This window comes from Stomoxys calcitrans, chromosome 1, assembly GCF_963082655.1.
Source record: "Stomoxys calcitrans chromosome 1, idStoCalc2.1, whole genome shotgun sequence".
NCBI lineage: Eukaryota > Metazoa > Arthropoda > Insecta > Diptera > Muscidae > Stomoxys > Stomoxys calcitrans.
The window spans coordinates 181,458,571-181,479,846 of record NC_081552.1 but is presented as its reverse complement, the minus strand read 5'-3'; the positions used below and the strand labels follow the sequence as shown (position 1 = coordinate 181,479,846).

At 40.7% G+C, this 21,276-nt stretch overlaps 1 protein-coding gene across 1 annotated transcript in view; it reads right to left on the bottom strand.

Annotated features, from left to right (window-relative positions):
- The window catches only part of LOC106093572 (uncharacterized), a 76,177-nt gene extending 63,779 nt beyond the window's left edge, over positions 1-12,398 (bottom strand). Inside the window, exons 1-5 of the mRNA XM_059360387.1 lie at positions 12,339-12,398; positions 12,179-12,254; positions 3,807-3,912; positions 3,663-3,748; positions 3,377-3,526 (exon numbers count right to left, since the gene is read on the bottom strand). Of these exons, the coding sequence (XP_059216370.1) occupies positions 3,377-3,526; positions 3,663-3,748; positions 3,807-3,912; positions 12,179-12,253 (417 nt within the window). The 5' untranslated portion in view covers position 12,254; positions 12,339-12,398. The remainder of the gene's footprint in view (positions 1-3,376; positions 3,527-3,662; positions 3,749-3,806; positions 3,913-12,178; positions 12,255-12,338) is intronic.
- Positions 12,399-21,276: the final 8,878 nt, after the last annotated feature.

Genomic DNA, 21,276 nt, shown 5'->3' with positions numbered 1-21,276 from the left:
GAAAGCCCGCTTGAGGTCTACAATATCTCGTGTTGTTTCGGGGTAAACGGGTTTTAATTTTTTTTCAATTTTGTCTGAGAGCAGCTATGTATTTTGCAATTTTCAAAGACATTTATTGCTCGATTTTCATTTTTGTGCATGATTTTGATTCATAACAAAATCTACATCAACTTTGCTGCTTTAAGTGTCCAGATCTGATAATTCAGTTTAAAGTTCTACAGTTTGGAAGTAAGAAATAGAAAAATGTGTATCGTTTGCATTTTTTGATTAAGAAAAGTATTTTTTTGTGTAGAAGACATTTCGTAGATGTGTTAAAGTGAAAATTGAACATGATATGTCGGGTACTATATCTAAAGGGTGATTTTTTTGAGGTTAGAATTTTCATGCATTAGTATTTGACAGATCACGTGGGATTTCAGACATGGTGTCAAAGAGAAAGATGCTCAGTATGCTTTGACATTTCATCATGAATAGACTTACTAACGAGCAACACTTGCAAATCATTTTCAGTGAATGGGCCCTAGAAAAGTTGACAGAAAATCCGCTTTTTTATCGACAAATTTTGTTCAGCGATGAGGCTCATTTCTGGTTGAATGGCTACGTAAATAAGCAAAATTGCCGCATTTGGAGTGAAGAGCAACCAGAAACCGTTCAAGAACTGCCCATGCATCCCGAAAAATGCACTGTTTGGTGTGGTTTGTACGCTGGTGGAATCATTGGACCGTATTTTTTCAAAGATGCTGTTGGACGCAACGTTACGGTGAATGAACACATTTCGAACCGAACACTGATTTTGGTAATAAAATTCAATGATTTGCAAGCGTTGCTCGTTAGTAAGTCTATTCATGATGAAATGTCAAAGCATACTGAGCATCTTTCTCTTTGACACCATGTCTGAAATCCCACGTGATCTGTCAAATACTAATGCATGAAAATCCTAACCTCAAAAAAATCACCCTTTACTTCAAAGGGCTGCTAAACCGTGATTTTTTAAGAGCTATAGGAAAGCTTTTCAAAAAAAAAAAAAAAAACGCATAAAACTCGGAGAAATTCATGAAATCTTTATTTGAATCGATAGTACAGCCCATATAATTTAATGTCTGAAGATTATTTCATGCAAATGTTGAACGTGACCGCGCCTCAAATGGTCCATCCGCTAAGTTCAATTTTGGCATTCTCTTTCCAACATTTCGGCCGGTATCTCACGAATAAATGCTTTAATGTTGTCGTCCAATGCGTCAATTGAAGCGGGTTTGTCTGCATAGACATGAGCTTTAACTTAACCCCACAAAAAATAGTCTAAAGGCGTTAAATCGCACGATCTAGACAGCGTCAATCGGTCCCGAACGTGAAATAAAATGTTCATCGAACTCGCCTCTCAACAAGTCTATTGTTACTCATGGATGGGGCACCGTCTTGTTTAAACCACATGTCATCCAACTCAAGCTCATGCATTTTGGGAAAAAAAGTTGGATATTATCTTACGATAGCGCTCACCATTCACAGTTACGTTACGATTCGCATCATATACGAAGAATTACGTTCCAATGATGCCACCAGTCCATAAACCGCAGCACACTGTGTCTTTTTCTGGATGCTTTGGTAGCTCTTGCAATGCTTCTGGTTGATCTTCACTCCAAAATAGACAATTATGCTTTTATGAGAGCTTCGTCGCTAAACACAATTTTTCGCGCGATAAAGTTCAATAATTTGCAAGCAATGTTCGTTTATTAGATTTAGACGATTCATGGTTAAATTATAGTCCAACTGAAGTTGTTTGACAGTAAAACAAAACAAGAAACATACGTGAGCTGTATAAACCAGTGTTGCCAAAAAGATAATAGCTAAAAAATCTACCTTTACATGAGAGCTATATCCAAGTCTGAACTGATTTCGCCCAAAATCTGCACGTTTTGTAATAGTCATAGAGGAAAGCGTGGTGCAAAGGTTTGAAAAAATCGGTTGATATATGTGATTGCAAAAGCTCTACAAGTAAAAGTCAAGCGATAGACATTTATGGGAGCTATAACTGTATCTGAGCCGATTTCTATGTCGAAACTCATAAGAGACTCTCTTGTATCAAGTTTCGCTAGAATCGGTTGACAAATGACGATACTATTGCAATATTAATCCAAATCCGACGAACATATATATGGCAGCTAAATCCAAATCTGAACCGATTTTTTCAATTTCGATAGGCTTTGTCTTTAGGCCTTTTGCGAATTTGAAGATAATCGGATGAAAATTGATAACTGTACTTTGTGCGCAAATTTATATGGACAGACAGGCGGACAAACATACAGACGGACGGACAGATAGACAGAAATAGCTAAATCGAATCAGGAAATGATTCAGAGTCGATCGGTATACCTATCAATGGGTCTAGCTATCTTTCTTCTGGGTGTTACAAACAAATTCACTAAGTTGTAATACCCTGTACCATAGTATTGGTGTAGGGTTTAATGAATAAACTTCCATTCTCTCATGTGAACTTTTTTTTATAATGTAAAACCAGTAATGAAAGGCAAAAGTCGAGTTGAACCGGTTGTATAATACCCTAAACCTACCCTATGAGTACAAAGTGGGAGCTATTTTTAATACTGAACCAATTTTAATGGACCTCGGCGAATGTTTTCAGATGGGTTATTAAAAAATCCGTATCAAATTTCGAGCAAATATGTTCAAGCTGTAATAACTACGGTTGACAAATGACAACATTAATGCAATTAACCCAAAATCTGACGAACATGTATACGGAAGCTATATTTAAATCTGAACCGATTTCGACAAAATAATGTAGTAGTCGTCATTTTGAGCAACGCTTTCCTCGTGTGCAAGATGGGTGAATAAATGCGCTTGAACTGGCTCTAGAAGTGAAATTCGGGCAATATATATATATGACAGCTATATCTTAATCTGAACCGATTTCTATGAAATTCACCAGTAATGTTGAAAGTCAAGAGATAATCTTTCGATAGAATCGGTTGACAAATGACCACATTATTGCAATATTAGTCCAAATCGATCGAACATATATATGAGAGCTATACCCAAATCTGAACCGATTTTTTCCAATTTCATCAGAGTATGTGCCAAATTTAAAGACGATCGGATGAAAATTTCGACCTATTAACATGGACAGGCGGACAAAGCTCAATCGAATCAGAAAGTGATTCTGAGTTGATCGGTATACTTATCAATGAGCCTCTCTTCCATTTGGGTGCCACAGTGGTGGTGTAGGGTATAATTATGCCCCTTTTATTACTGTGGATAGGAAGAAATTGTCAACAGAACTATTTAAACGAAGGACCATGGTGGAGGGGATCTGATATTCTGAATAATTTTGTTTCATATGTATGGCAATTCTTCTACTTACATTCAACATTACTGATGCGACATAAAATGATACATAGGCCGGTACCTTATTTTTATCCATTATCTGCGTGTTAAAAACTACAGTAACAACGCCAAAGGCTAGACTCGTCAACATAGTGTATATCCAGGGTATTAAAAATTTATAATTATTCTGAAAGTATAATTGAATCGATATAAATGCTTTTGGTAAAACTTGCCAAATGAAATCCTTGCCCGATCCTTATCAAACAACCAGGTATTAGTCTTATTTTCGTCGGTATAAGCGTTAACATTTTATTTAATATTACCTCATATAAACCAACTATCAAGACTATGGATACCAAAATTCCTATGACAGAAATAATAGCGTTTATGTAGGTCATCAGCAGAACTCCTAAAAAATGAAACTTGTAGCAATTTGAGATTTTCATAATGCAGAGTAAAACACATACCTGTAGTTAAAACTAAATTGTCTTCTTCATCCTCATTAGAGTCTAAAAAATATTGTATTTTTAATAATGTCAATACTTGTAACATTAAATCAAAGCTAAAAATAATCTGAAACAAAAAAAAAAACAAACATATATATTAACGTTTTTAGTCAAACAATTCCATGTGATTTGCTAAAATAGCGTTTTGATTAGAAATATTTCTTTGTGCAAGTTGAAGATGGTTCTCAAAGTATCAAGAATTTCAAGATCACGAATTCTTGAACACACCTTAATCGAACGTACCTACTTTGGTAAAAAGTTATACATAGAAATAAAGTGAGTTCCCTATCCAAACACTGATTCCTGTCCTGTGTTTTTTTCTACTTTATTTCTATTTTTTATGATCTATTCTAGTAGCTTCAGAGGAAAAACAAAGTTACATGTTGTTTTCATTGGTTTTGGCTGACGAGAGACCCATAAACTAGCTCTATGTCATCTAGTTCGCAGCTTCATCGCCTGCGGTCACTAGGTTAGGTTAGGCTAGGTCGAAAAGAGGGTGCAGATATTAATCTATAGCATGCCAATATAGACATACACCTAAGCCAGTATTCGTTTTTTTGTGAGCTCTAAAAACTAAGAAGTAACCTCGAAACAGAAAATCTGTGTTACGAATTCCGTACTTGGATTACCAGTGCAGGGGTCGTGGATTCGATTCCCGCCAGAAGCCTTGATATGTCGCTACTGTGGTATCACAATGGACTTAAAATTGTCCAGGGAGTCTGTAAAGGACTGCCACTCTTACCTAACCTAATCTACAAAATCGTTAATTGTTTTCCATGCCACTCCCTTGAGTTGATTCATGTCTGTTAGGCCCGAAAGCCGGGCATTGACAAAGGAAATGCTCCAAAGTCTCATCATGCCCTACACATCCTATCACTTGCCGCACCGATTTTACATAAGTTAGCTCGTAGTCCTATGTGTCCCGTCATAAAACCAATAGCTATACTAACCTCTCTCATACTTCCTTACAGTAATAGCCTCATCTTTTTACGATCTGGATCCCCCCATAGGATTTTCGCCGTCCTACCGGCCGTTTCATTGTTCCACAGGGTTGCATGCGCATTCATCGCATCACTCTTAACTCGGACTGCGTCGACCCGAAAGGCTTCGGGTTAACCAAGTTTATTGACGGCAGTCCTCTGGTCTTCACCGCCAAATCGTCTGCCCTTTCATTCATCCTTACTCCCTTACGGCCCGGCACCAAACGATACGGATTTTGCCGTCCTCAGAGAAGGCATGACTGTTGGTGACCTTACCGTTCTAGTTGTTATTGCCCTTATGGAAATTTTACTGTCCATAAAGATGTTCACACTCGACGTCCTCGCGTGAAAACCACTCCACCTGACACCATCGTATTATGGTAAGGCAGTCTTAACAGATCTCAGTCTCTGGGTTCTCGGTGTAGACCCCTGGCCTCCTCTGTCCACCAGTTTTGATCAATCCGTGTAACATGTTCGTCCACATGACATAATTAGAGTTACGTCAATCCAAGACTGTGCCGCTGGCAGTAGTGCCTCGGACTACCTACCCTTCAAGGTTCATCTCAGGTATCCGATCGGAAACCTCTTCCCATCCTTCCAGGTTTCCTATCGTCGCCTCGATTATACAGCGATGTTATGAACTACTCCCATCCTCTATTCATTCTCCCATCCCCTTAAGTCTCATAGCCACACTTAATCTGTATGTCTATGGGTGGAATATCAAGTATAGTTTCCAGTACTCCAGTGGGCGTGATCCTCATCGCACCACACCATGTTTTCTGAACCTGTTGTAATATCCTAATGTTGCACTTCTTCTCCATAGCAGTCCACCAAACTACTGAGGCGTATGTAAGTATTGGACTAATCACGCTCCTGTAGAGCCAATGGACATTTCTCGGATTCAGGCCCCATTTCGTATCTACAGCGCGTCTACATAGTGCCCAACATCTGTGAGCCTTCTCAGTACTTTCCTGAATGTGACACTTCCAATTCAGTTTCCTGTCCAAGATCACACCTAAGTATTTGACCCTGTCAGATATCGAAATCGTTTCGTTGAGGAAACGTGGTGCGTCATATTGGCCTACCTTCGTCTTCCTCATGAACAGGCATATTTCTACCTTCTTTGGGTTTACATTGAGACCTCTGGGTGTAGCCCAGTCATATGCCATATGCAAAACCCTTTCGGCCCGTCTACATAGCTCGTTCGGATCCTTACCCCTTAAAAAGTGTTATAACATCGTCTACGTAGCATTCGGCTTCAAATTCCTCCTCAGTCAGCATCCATCATAGGTCATTTATGGTGTTCACACATAGAAGTAGCGATAAAATGCTTCCATGTGGCGTGCCCTATGCCACTTTCTCCCTTATATTTATGTCATGGGACCCGCAATTTTTCCACCTGTTCCTTAGCATATGCTTTATCCGCTCTCTAAGGACCGGGTCCACCCGATGCTTTTCTAAGGACTGGATCAAAGTGTCGGCCCGCACTTTGTTAAACGCCCCTCGATGTAAATGGTAACCGCCAATGTGTACGTCATGGCATCGAAGAATTCTTCTTTATTTTATGCACAACCTCGTGCAGTCTCCACCGATCTTCCCTCGACATAGACATGCTGTTTGTATTTGAGCAGTTCACTGGATGTCCTACTCTTCATCATGGTGACCACAATACGTTCCATGGCTTGGAGTAGATAGAACGTAAGGCTTATAGGTCTGTAGGCCCTTGGTATCGCATAATTTGCCTTGCCGGGTTTGGGTATAAATACCACCCTTGCCTCCTGCCAGGATTTCGGAGTATATGCAAGTCCCAGGCATGCTGTGAAAATATTGGCCAGGTGGGGCGCCAGATTGTCTGCCTCTTTCTTTAGTAACGCCGGAAATATTCCATCAGGTCCGGGCAACTTAAATGGTTCGAAGCTCTTCAAGGATTCCTTTAGCATTAATTCCGTAATTAAAAACCTTCGATCAACATCATAATTCCAAGATTTCGGTGTCTCTATGCGTCCCGTCGTATCCTGTGGAAACTGGGTTCTTCTCAAAAGCCTCATCATATCCTCCGTTGTCTCTGCTCTCACTCCCATGTCGTCTACTAAAGTTTCAGTTTGGACATGGGTTTTTGTGAGAAACTTTTTTATCTTGACGGCGCCATTAACACTATCGACCTGTTCTCAGAAAAGCTTCCAGGAGGAACGTTTTGCCGCTCTGGTAATCGTATTGTATTCCTTGAGCCGTGTATAATACACATCTCAATAAATTTCGGGTTTTTTACGACGTGCTCTGTTAAAAAGTCTGCGGACCTCTTTCCTAATATTACTCACCGGTCATCCAGGGTTTTTCTTGGGCTGAATTCCATTCCGAAGAGACCCCTCCAATGCAGTCGTAAGTCTGTTGACATTTTCGTCAATGTCTTCTATGCTTGGACAATCCAAATTATCTTGCCCAAGTCTTTTGAGTATATTCCGAATTTTGTCGAGTTGGTTTTTGTCTGTCACTAACATTTGATGTGTTCCTCCAAAAGCAAAAACCATAGGCCTACATGTTCGTTTGGGTTTTACTTTGGGAATTGGAGGTGCCAAGGCACTTGGTTCTAAAAATTTTAATGGATTTTTTTTTTGGTTGTGCACACTTGTCCCCGACTAGTTCCAAAGTCCTTTCATTGAGTCCCATACGGTACGTTCTGCCATATTCCGTTTTGGAGTGTTTTTTGGGATGGAACGGCCCCCGACTCTCGATTCCAAAGTTAATACTAGATTCGATGTCCACTACGCAACATTTCCATATGAGATCGATATTGTTTCAAGGGGCATGTAGGTCGTTTGGAGTGCTTTTGCGTTGAGGAGTTGCTTGACCCGAAATCTTGCGCAACTCATTGCGATGTATTCGTCCAGACGAATTGTTTATAAATCGCCAGAGTGAACTGTTCGCGATTGCTGTCGGCGCAAGTCGGCCTTTTGAGTGGGCAACTCCTACAACATCAAACTGATTTCTCATTTCGTTCTTATGACGATTGAAACTTATGACGAGGAAAACGAAAATTTGTCAGTAAAATTTTTCTTTGTACATCACAGCCGCAATGAGTACGGCACCATCTGATGTATTGAATTTAATGCTACACCTAATGCCTCTGGACATTGTGGCAAGACAAATTGCAGAGGATACTGTTGTGAGGCGAAGGGAGCTTTCTCTTTGTTCATGCGGTGTGGATTACACATTGCCTGAGCCTCGTTTTGATAATTTTTGATACGGTGCCACTTATCCTGATAGAATCGATGGGAACTACGATCCCTGATAATAGAATAATAGTAGCTAATAGCATATCCGCCTATGACGCTAAAAGCCTAAGATGAGTCCTGGCGAAAACATCCGAAACAATTTTCAGCGGTGGTTATCCCCTTGCAATGCCGGTAAGATTGTGAGGTACTGTACCATCTGGTATAGCAGCCATGTAAAAACTTTTCCACAAAGAGGTGTCGCACTGCGATACGCCGTTGGGACTCGGCAATAAACAGGAGACCCATTATTATTGAGCTTTAACTTGAATCGGACATCACTCATTAATATATGAGAAGTTTTCCACTGTTCCTTAATTGAATGATCATGGGCAAATTTGCATTTGCAATAGGAATTACATAGAAATCTATACGGTCGGTTCTAAACAAGACGACCAATTGAGCTTTGTTGTATACTCTGAAAAACTTAATTTACTTTAATTGGCTATGACAGAATATTTCTTCCACTATCCGAACTTAGAATAGTGTTCCAAGCGCCTCGATCTTCTGCCATCATTCTAAAATCTCTGACACCAAGTTTCGAGTTGTCTCCCACAACTTGATCTTTTCATCGGGCTTTTGGTCTTCCCGGTTTGCGTGTACCACCGTGTTTGCCTTCAAAAGACTTCTTTGCTAGAGCTTCTTCATCCATTCTGACAACATGACCTCGCCAACGCAGCCGTTGTATTTTCATGCGTGTAACTATGCTATCGTCGTCATACAGCTCATACAGCTCGTGGTTCATACGTCGCCTATATTCTCCGTTAACGCAAACTGGTCCATATATTTTACGAAGAATCTTTCTCTCAAATACTCCAAGCACTGCCTTATCTGCTTTCACAAGTACCCATGCTTCAGAACCATATAACAGCACGAGTAGTATCAGTGTCTTGTAAAGTGTAGTCTTCGTCTGTCGAGAGGTGGCCTTGTTTCTAAACTGCTTACTTAGTCGCATCTGCTTGCCAGTATTATTCTTCGCTTTATCTCAAAACTGGTGTCATTCGTTTCGGTTACGGCGGTGCCGAGATAGATAAAGTTACTGACTATCTCAAAGTTGTGGTTCCCAACTTTCTCCATGATCTTTATCTGCTCGGTTGTGCAAGGCTTTTTGGGAGTTGAAACCATCCATTTCGTCCTATCTCCATTTACTGCCAGACGCATTTTCACTGACTCTCTTTCGATTCTTTCAAAGGCTGCAGTTACTACTTCCGGTGACCGACCTATGATATCGATATTGTCGGCATAGGCAAGTAGCATGTGCTCTCTTATGATTAGTGTGCCATATCTATTCACTTCTGCATCTCGTATAATCTTCTCCAGCAGGATATTAAAGAGATCACGCGATAGGCTGTCTCCTTGTCTGAAACTTCGTTTGGTATTAAATGGTTCGGAGAGATTCTTTCCTATTCTTACTGAGGAACGCGTATCAGCAAGTGTCATCCTGCTGAGTCTTATTAATTTTGCAGGGATACCAAACTCAGACATGGCTTGAAATACCTTTGAACGTAAAGGAGTATCGAAGGCGGCTTTGTAGTCAACAAAGAGGTGGTAGGTGTTGATTTGTCCTTCTCGGGTCTTTTCCAGGATTTGGCGCAGTGTGAATATCTGGTCTAGGGTGGATTTACCTGGTCTAAAGCCGCATTGATAGGGCCCAATTATCTCATTGACTTTAGGTTTTAATCTTTCACACAGTACGCTCGAGAGTATCTTGTATGCGATGGGGAGGAGACTTATTCCTCTGTAGTTGGCACATTCCGTCTTGTCTCCTTTCTTGTGTACGGGACATAGTATGCTGAGGTTCCAATCATCGGGTATGCGTTCTTCTATCCAGATTGCGCAGATATGCTGATGCATACGCCTTACCAGCGTGTCGCCTCCGGTCTTAAATAGTTCAGCGGGTAACCCGTCGGCTCCTGCTGCCTTGCTGTTCTTTAGTAGGGTCACTGCTGCTTGGACCTCATTCTGACTAGGAAGTAAACATTCAATACCATCATCAGGGATTGGTTCTGCGGTATGCTCTTCGCCGCCAACATCGGACACTAGCAGTTGGGTAAAATGTTCTTATCATATCCTCAGCATGTTGTCTGTGTCAGTTACCAGATTTCCTTCTTTGTCTCTGCAGAAGGATGTGCCTGGACCAAAGCCATCGGTTTGATGTTTAATTCTTTGATAGAATTTCCGGAATTCATTCTGACTCCTGTACATCTCAATTCGGTCGCACTCACGTCTTTCCATTTCTTTTTTCTTTCTGCGGAATAGACGTTTCTCCTCTCTCCTTTGCTCCCGATACCTCTTCTTCATCTGGCGCGTTGCTACTGATTGCAGGGTTGCTCTATATGCCGCATTCTTGGCTTCAGTAGCATCTCGACACTCTTGGTCGTACCATGGGTTTTTTGGAGGAGGCTTCCGGTACCCAAGTACGGATTTTGCAGCATTTTCCATGGAGTGGGCAATAGTTTGCCACGGCGCCATTATATCATTGGAACAAGGAGTGCTTCAACAAGCAGTTGGGTCAGTCGAGTGGAGTATGCCGCTGCCATTTGTTGTGTCTGCAGCTTTTCAATGTCCAGCTTCCGTGCAGTGTCAGATCGTACTTTCCTCGCCATGTTCAAACGGGTGCGAACCTTTGCTGTAACAAGGTAATGATCCGAATCTATATTCGCTCCACGGAACGATTGTACATCTAACACGCTGGATGAATGCCTTCCATCTATCACAACGTGATCAATTTGGTTTCTCGTGTTTTTATCGGGTTACAGCCATGTGGCTTTGTGGATATTTTTATGTTGAAATCTGGTGCTACCAACTACCATGTTTTTTGCCGCGGCGAAATCTATCAGCGTCAACCCATTACTGGACGTTATCTCGTGGAGGCTAAACTTTCCGACTGTTTTACCAAAAATGTCTTCCTGCCCTATTTTCGCATTAAAATCTCCCAGAACGATTTTAATATCATGGGCGGGGCAGCGGTCATATTCTCTCTCTTGGCGCTCGTAGAAAATATCCTTGGTCTGCTCGTCTTTGTCTTCCGTCGGGGCATGGGTACATATAAGGCTGATGTTGAAGAATTTGGCTTTTATGTGGATTGTGGCTAGCCTCTCATCCACCGGAGTAAAGCTGGATACTAGGTGTTTCAGTCTCCGACTAACCACAAATCCGCAGCCAAATTCATGCCTCGTGTTATGGCAGTGAAGCCAATCCCAGTCCATCGCACTTCCTGTAAGGCGGTTATATCTGCCTTGTACTTCTCTAATACATCCGCCAGCGCGTATACTGCACCTTCTCTGTAAAGAGTGCGGACATTCCATGTGCAGATCTGCTAATCATGGTCCGTTTTTCGTTTGCGTGGGTCGTCAACGTTGGGTTGTCCGTTTTTACTATTCCTTTGTTCTTCATAGTAGTTCTATGTTTTCCGGGGGCGAGTTACTGGCCCAGCGCCCCAACCGCATGGGTTTGTGGGATTGCATGTATCCCTCGTTTTGGCGAGCCGCTTGCTCCAAGATCCGACGCTCGCCGCCAGCCGCCCCTAACCTGAAAACAGACGCTGATGTTGGCCATTGGTTATTTAAAGGCGCCAATAACTCGCCTTGTCATCTCGTGTATCATTGGCACTCAGTATTTAATTAAGAGCCAGTGCCACCTGACTCCTCACTGAGACTCTCCTCTCGAAAATCGCTGACTGGCCGCATTTGCAGCTACTCCGCATAAAAACGGAGCTTTCCACCATCCGCAACTCTGAAGAACTAAGACTGGTCATATCGAGAAGCTTACCCGACCACTGCGCAGATCCTTGCAATCAAAGAATGGATGGAATGGCGAAGATACAATGTAATAACGACGATTGGCATTTATATCTTCTCAGACAGCCATTAAATCTCTGGGGAGTCGTAAATCTCTCAACAAGATGGCTGTTCTGGATGTTCCTACCGGTGGTATATCGGTAGGAACATCAGAAGGCATCTTCCGAAACGACGAAAACGTGTAAGTGAGTTTGATGGCAGACTGCCACTTTAACCTAACCTAGTGTCGGATAGGCATTTTTCAATGTGTTGTAAACAATATGACGCAATTAATATTTACTTACCAATGTATAAATGGCACAGGCCAAACTTCCTTTCCATACATTACTAAAGCAGCAGCAAGATTTTAAAATTGGCATTCTAGAAAATTAAAGCATTTTAAGAAACAAATGATTTTAAATTAAAACTAAACAAGTACTAAAAACGTGTTAAGTTCGTATATACCCTCGACGATGGTCGCATTCGACAAGCTCTTTAAATGACTTCTTCAAATAATGAGATTGGTTCTATCGAGCCGCTTTGGACCAGGCTAAGCTTGGAAGGAATAAGTCATAACAAAATATCACGTGTAAAATTTTAGCCAAATTGGGTAATAATTGCACCTTCTAAAAACTCAAGATGACAAATCGAGAGATGGGTTTATATGTAAGATCATACATAGAAAGGTAATCCTGTAAAATATATGTGAAATTTGATAAGACAAATCGGAAGTTCGATCCACTTATAATCCCGACTAATCTCCATTAATATGTAACAAGTGGAAATGCGCTAGATTCGACCAGGCAGAATCGTGAATTCTGCTTAAAATTTCTACACAAAAAAATTATAGTAGGCAATTATTCCCCGATTTAGACCATATATGGCACGATTGTTGGAAGCCGTAACAGAACGCTACGTGCAAACTTTTAGCCCAATTGGATAACAATTGCGGCTTCTTGGTACTCAAGTTTCCAAATTGGGAGATCGTCTTATATTGGATGTATATCAGGTTATAGATCGATTCGCACCACACTTGGCACGATTAATGAAAGTCGTAGCAGAATATTATTTCAGCTCAATCGGACTACAATTGCTGCCTACAGAGGGTTTAAGAAGTCAAATCAGGAGATCGGTTTATATGGGAGCTATATCTAAATCTGAACCGAAATGGCCCATATGCTATCTACATCTATAAGAGGTAACTGTGCAAAAGTTCAAGCGACTAGCGCATAGATCGACTAGCGATCGACTTAGAATATTAAGACGATCAAGAATATAGATTAGGTTTTTTCGATGTAGCTGCAACACATGTACTTGGCACAGTTGTTAAACGTCATAACAGACCACTCTATGCTCAATTTTAGCCAAATCGGACAAAAATTGCGGCTTTCAGGGGCTCAAGAAGACAAATCGGGAGATCGGTTTATATGAGAGCCATATCCAAATCTGATTCGATGGGGCCCATTTGTAATTCCCAACGACCTACATCAATATAAAGTATCTGCGTAAAATTTCAAGCGGCTAGCTTAACGTGTTCGACCGCTAAACGGACGGACGAACGGTCTGACGGAAGGACAGACGAATGGTCGGATGGACGGACGGACATGGCTAGATCGAAACAGAATGCCGAGACGATCAACAATATATATACTTTATGGAGTCTTAGACCAGTATTGCGAGGTGTTACAAACGAAATGACTAGATGAGTATACCCCATCCTGTGGTGGTGGCTATAAAAAGTAACCTCGAAAAAGAAAATCTAAGTTGGGAATTCCGTGCTAATTAATTAATCCCCACATCTCCTACATATGGTAACACTTGCAGCACCGATTTTGCATAAGTGAGATCGCCTGTTACGATATTGAAAGTTTTACAAACCTCCTGCTTTCTTCCTTTCAGTAATAGCTTCGTCTTTTCACAATCCGGATCTTCCCATAGGAATTTCGTCGTCCTGCCGACAGCGTTCTTAGCCCACGCTTGTAACTAGGACTGCGTCGACCCGAAAGGCTTCGGGTTAACCAAGCTTATTGACCGCAATTCTCTGTCCTTCTCTGCCAAATCGTCTGCTTTCTCAATCCTAATTACTCCGCTATGGCGCGTCACTAAAACGATGCGGATCGTGTCATCCTCAGAGAAGGCGTAAATCTCCTTCTTTCATTCCGAGACTGTTCTTGACCTTACCGTCCTGGTTGCTATTGCCCTGATGGCCAATTTACTGTCCGTCAATATGTTCACATTCGACGTCCTCGCGTGAAAACCACACCACCTCATGCATTCCGTGATCGCCCGGATCTCTGCCTACAGGGCCTTATTATGGACAAGCAGTCTAAAACAGATTTCAGTCCCTGTGATCTCAACGTAGACCCCAGGCCCACTTAGTTCTCTAGCTTTGATCTATCCATATACAATAATATGATCGTCCAGATGGCAATACTATGGTTCCGTCAGTCCAAGACTGTGCCGCTAGCAACAGGGTCTCACTCTCGACCTCAAATGCCGTCTCAGGTATCCGACCGGAAACCTCTTGCTCTCCTTCCAATTCCTTTCGTTTCTTCGATCATACCACGATGATATGAACTACTTCCATCGCCTTAAGTCTCATAACCGCAATGGCTGCCTCACACTCAATATATATGTCTATGAGAAGGATATCTAGAATAGTTTCCAGTGCCCTCATGGCTCCGCCTATGACAAGACAACATGTCTTTGAACCTGTTGTATTGGGTTGACCAAAAAGTAATTTGCGGATTTTTCATATAGTCGGCGGTGACAATTTTTTTCACAGCTTGTGACTCTGTATTTGCATTCTTTCTTCTGTCAGTTATCAGCTGTTACTTTTAGCTTGCTTTAGAAAAAAAGTGTAAAAAAAGTATATTATATAAGTTCATTCTAAGTATTATTTAAAATGAATTTTCTTTCTTTTAAAAAATCCGCAATTATTTTTTGGGCACCCCAATATTATCCTTATTTTGAACTTTTTCTTCATAGCAGTCTACCACACTACTGAGGTGTAAGTTAGTATTAGTCCAATCACACTCCAGTAGAGCCAGTGGGCTTTCCACGGATTCTGGTCCCATTTCGAGCCAACGGCCCGTATACATAGTGCCCAACATCTGTGAGCCTTCTCAGTACGCTCCTGAATGTGACACTTCCTATTCAGTTTCATTTTCAAGATCGCTCTTAAGTATTTGACCTTGTCAGATATCGAAATCGTATTGTTGAGAAGCGTGGTGCGTCAAATTGGCCCACCTTCGTCTTCCTCGTAAACAGGCATTTTTCATTCTTCTTTGGATTAAGATTGAGGCACCTGGGTCTAGCCCAATCATAAGCCATGTGCAAGACCCTTTCGGCCCTTCTGCATCGCTCGTTCGGATCCTTAATCCTTAGAAGTATTATAACATCGTCTGCGTAGCACACGGGTTCCAATCCCTCCTCAGTCAGCATCCGTAATAGGGCATTTATGGTGGTCACCTATAGGAGTGTCGGTAAAATGCCCCCCTGTGGCGTGCCCTGTACCACCTTCTCCCTTATATATATGCCATGGGACACACAATTTATCCACCTGTTCCTTAGCATATGGTTTATCCAGTCTCTAAGGACTGGGTCCACCCGGTACTGGTCTAAAGATTGGATCAGTGTGTCGCTCCGCACATTGTTCAAAAGCCCCCTCGATGTCAATGCATACCGCCAGCGTGTACGTTTTGGCATCAAAGGATTCTTCCTCGTGCAGAGCTGTTTGTATTTGAGCAGTTCGCTGGATATCCTACTCTTTATCATGGTGTCCACAATACATTTCATGGTTTTGAGTAGAAAGGACGTAAGGCTTGTAGGTCTGTAGCTCGTTGGTGTCATAAAACTTGCCTTGCCAGGCTTGGATATAAATACCATCCTTGCCTCCTGACGGAATATATGCAAGTCCTAGACACGCTGTGAAAATAAATAAAGGGTGATTTTTTTGAGGTTAGGATTTTCATGCATTAGTATTTGACAGATCACGTGGGATTTCAGACATGGTGTCAAAGAGAAAGATGCTCAGTATGCTTTGACATTTCATCATGAATAGACTTACTAACGAGCAACGCTTGCAAATCATTGAATTTTATTACCAAAATCAGTGTTCGGTTCGAAATGTGTTCATTCACCGTAACGTTGCGTCCAACAGTATCTTTGAAAAAATACGGTCCAATGATTCCACCAGCGTACAAACCACACCAAACAGTGCATTTTTCGGGATGCATGGGCAGTTCTTGAACGGCTTCTGGTTGCTCTTCACTCCAAATGCGGCAATTTTGCTTATTTACGTAGCCATTCAACCAGAAATGAGCCTCATCGCTGAACAAAATTTGTCAAAATTTGAACACATTTCGAACCGAACACTGATTTTGGTAATAAAATTCAATGATTTGCAAGCGTTGGTCGTTAGTAAGTCTATTCATGATGAAATGTCAAAGCATACTGAGCATCTTTCTCTTTGACACCATGTCTGAAATCCCACGTGATCTGTCAAATACTAATGCATGAAAATCCTAACCTCAAAAAAATCACCCTTTAGATGAGGCGCCAGATAGTCGGCTTCCTTTTGTAGTAACGCCGGAAATATTCCATCAAGTCCGGGTGACTTAAATGGTTTGAAGCTCCTCAAGGCTTCCTTGACCATAAATTCCGTTATGATAAGCCTTCGATCAACCCGATTATTGCAAAATTCCGGTTTCTCCTTGAGTCCCGTCGTATCCTGTGGGTAATCATGGTTAGATGTGTGAATATATTCGTGGTGAGGAATATCCTAAGGTCAGCCCGGCAGCACTTAATGAGTTTTTAAAATTCTTCACCATAAGATAGGGGTATAATAGCTTCGTTAATCCGTTTGTATAGCATCGAAATATTGGTCTAAAACCAAAAGTACATATAGTATATATATTCTTGATCGCCATGACATTGTAAGCCGATTTAGCCATCTTCGTCTATTCGTCCGTCTACCTGTCTGTCGAAAGCACGCTTACTTTCGAAGGAATAAAGCTAGGCGCTTGAAATTTTATACAAACATTTTCTTTTAGCTCAGTTGGGTTGTAAATAATTGGAACATATCGGTCCATGTTTTGATATAGCTCCCATATTAACCTATCAACCGCTTTGACTTTTTAGGCCCGTAGACGGAGAAGTTTTTGTCTGACTTTTTTTTGAAATTTTGCACAACTTCTGATATAAACTCCAACATACGTGCCAAGTATGATATAATTGGTCTAAAACCTGATGTAGCACCCACATAAAACGATTTTACTTCTTGAGCATCTATGGGATACAATTCTTATCCGATTTGGCTGAAATTTGCACAATGACTTCTGCTATGGACTCCAACATCCAAGCCAAGTATGACCTGATATAGCTTTGTCTATAAAGAAATACCGGGCACAGAACTTGACATATGCGATCCATGGTGGATGGTAAAGGGTGATTTTTTTGAGGTTAGGATTTTCATGCATTAGTATTTGACAGATCACGTGGGATTTCAGACATGGTGTCAAAGAGAAAGATGCTCAGTATGCTTTGACATTTCATCATGAATAGACTTACTAACGAGCAACGCTTGCAAATCATTGAATTTTATTACCAAAATCAGTGTTCGGTTCGAAATGTGTTCATTCACCGTTCAGCGATGAGGCTCATTTCTGGTTGAATGGCTACGTAAATAAGCAAAATTGCCGCATTTGGAGTGAAGAGCAACCAGAAGCCGTTCAAGAACTGCCCATGCATCCCGAAAAATGCACTGTTTGGTGTGGTTTGTACGCTGGTGGAATCATTGGACCGTATTTTTTCAAAGATGCTGTTGGACGCAACGTTACGGTGAATGAACACATTTCGAACCGAACACTGATTTTGGTAATAAAATTCAATGATTTGCAATCGTTGCTCGTTAGTAAGTCTATTCATGATGAAATGTCAAAGCATACTGAGCATCTTTCTCTTTGACACCATGTCTGAAATCCCACGTGATCTGTCAAATACTAATGCATGAAAATCCTAACCTCAAAAAAATCACCCTTTATATACGATTCGGCCCGACCGAACTAAGTACGCTTTAACTTGTTACTTGTTTATGGCTGTAAACAAACTTGATATGAAATGCAATACCGTTTCAAATTATGAATAAGTAATGCTTTTGTTATGATGTTCTTTCAATTTGAAGAAAGTTATTAATGTATGAAACAAGTAAGAGCGTGCTAAGTTCGGCCGGGCCGAATGGACCGCATCTGTCGAGTTCTTTGCACAGTATCTCATTTTATGCAAACAAAGAATAATGAATATGGACGAAGGAGGAGGTGGAGCTATATCAAGTTATAGTCCGATTCGGGGCTCAAGAATCAAAATCGGGAGATCGGTTTATATGGGAGCTGTGTCAAGCTATAGATCGATTCAGACCATATTGCATACGTATGTTGAAGGCCATGGAAGAAGCCGTTGTACAAAATCTGTGTCAAGAACTCAAGATCCCAGATCGGTTTATATAGCAGCTATATCAGGTTATGGACCGATTTGAACCATACTTCGCACAATTGTTGGAAGTGATATCAAAACACTATGTATGGAAAATTTCAGTCAAATCGGATGAGAATTGCGCCCTATAGAGGCTCAAGAAGTCAAGACCCAAGATCGGTTTATATGGCAGCTATATCAAGACATGGGCCGATTTGGCCCATTTATAATCCCAACCGACCTACACCAATAAAAAGTATTTGTGCAAAATTTCAAGCGTTTAGCTCTACTTTTTCAAAAGTTTGCTTGCTTTCTACAGACAGATGGACGGACGGACATGGCTAGTTCGACTTAAAATGTCACAACGATCAAGAATATATATACTTTATGGGGTCTTAGACGCATATTTCGAGGTGTTACAAACAGAATGACGAAATTAGTATACCCCGTCCTATGGTGGAGGGTATAAAATAAACTACAACGTAAAATATATGGATATAAACTACATATTTAATACTAACAATTTAAAACGCATTCATTTCGGTTTAAAACAATTTAATTTGGTAGTCAAGAGAAGAGCTATCTTAGAGGTATTCCCCAAAACACTAACTATGGTATTATACATATTTACTTTACCATTCTGCTTGTATCATTAAACGTAGGCATTAATATTTAGGTAGATTTTAATCAAACCAGAGTGTTGCCATCTGTCTTGAGCATACAACAAGAGAGAGAGAGTGTATTTTACAGATACATTTTTAAATTTCAAAAACCCTCTACTTTCGTATTTATTAAGTGACGCACGCTATATTCTTAACTTTGAGGCAAATTATTGAATGGATGTTTCTGAACTGGTTAGAGAATACATTTTACGTCATTTTAATTCGAACTCATTAATGACTGTCGTGGTTAGCAAAGAACAGTGACGTAAAAGACAAAACAAAACCGAACAAAAGCGAACAAAAATGAAAACAAGTGAAAAGGCGTTAAGTTCGGCCGGGCCCACCTGGGTATATATGAAAACCCCTTTTCGTCACAATCCGGTGAAAATTGGATAACTTATGCACACAAATTCGACATGGATATTGAGTGGTCTAATAAATATAACTCACTGTTGAATTTTGTATTTCAAATTTCAACAAAATCGCGTTATAAATAAAGCTTTGAACTGATTTACTTGAAATTTTCAGAGATGGTGCATAATGATCCCGTGGTGAAAATAGGATACTAAATTTTTTGATATCTGAAGGGGGGCGGACCCTCCCTCTTACCCTAATTTTCAGAAACGTCAGACACGGAGATGGGTGGTGCGATTTAAGCGAGATTTTGTGTGCTCTCATATGCAAATTGCAAATTTTGTCCATGAACATTCCACTAAGGAACAGGGACATACTTCTCACATATCAATGAGTGCAGTCCGATTCAAGTTTTAAGCTCAATGATAAGGGCCTCCCTTTTATAGCCGAGTCCGATTGGTGTTCCGTAGTGCGACACCTCTTTGGAGAGAAGTTTTACATGGCATAGTACCTCACAAATGTTGCCAGAATTAGGAGGGGAAAACCACCGCTGAAAATTTCTTCTGATGGTCTCGCCAGGATTCGAACCCAGGCGTTCAGCATCATAGGCGGACATGCTAGCCTCTGCCCTACTGTGGCCTCTTGCTCTCATATAAATAGTACCCTAAAAATAAAAATTTGGTTCCAAATTTCGGATGGGGTATCTAGGGTGGCCGCCCCACCCTAAACCCTACCAAACATATATTATGACCAATCACGACAATATAGGACTCAAATGAAAGATATTTAGGATAGGATCTGGTATCCAATTGTCGGACAAAGTGTTTGGGGGACCGCCCCAACACCCAAAACACCCCTAAAAAGCACATATTTACCAACCATGGCAATATGGGACTCAAACGAAAGGTACTTGCGAGTAGAATACGTATCTAAAATCCAAATGTGAGACACGTTTCTGGGGGTCCACCCCTTCCCCAAAACATCCCCCAAACAGCACTTATTTACTGACCATGGGAATATGGGGCTTAAATAAAAGGTATTTAGGCATAGAATTCGAATCTGATATCCAAATATGGGACCAGGTGTTTGGGGGGCCGCCTCTCCCCAAAAACATCTGCCAAGGGGACAAATTTACGACCATACAAATATGGGGCTAAAATAAAACGTCTTTGGGTGTAAAGCACGAATCTGATATCAATATTCGGGAAAAGAGTCAAATAAATCTATAATTATACATTTGTGATCATAATGACTTAACGTACACCCAGAGACAGCAAACACTCTCTGCTGATTTCAATTAAATTTGTTTAACTTTTGAAGGAAATCATATAAATTATTTTGTTTCTAAAGTCCCAAAAATGACCAGATGATAAAAAATTCCACAAAATTGTACACCATTGTACACCACATGGCCCAAAATTTAATGCTAAAATTGAATACCCAAAAATTTTTAAATATTCATGAAATTTTTAAGGTACTTTCAACTTTTTTCCACCTTAAAGCAACAGAAAATGTTTGCACAAAATTATTGCGTATCCGTCGGTATAAAAAACGCTTTCTTCAGATAAATAGAATATTTTTACGTCAAACAAAATACTTTTATCACAAAATTTTTCTTTTATTGTAACCGTGTAACGTTTCGTTTCGACATATTAAACGTTAGCCTTAAATGTAGCATTATTGAACGCAACTATCATTCCTTATTGTCAACCCTTTAGCAGATTCGCCTATGGTAAAAATACCTTTCTTCTGATGTAAATCCAAAAACTCTTTAATTACAAAAGTGATTCGATAGACACAAAGGGTTATTCATGTGCCGAACCAGTAATTATTCTCCAGTATCTACTTGAGAGAGTGAGTAAGTATTTGGGCGTACAAACATCTGGTTGGCAAAAATACTCAGATTGCTGCACATT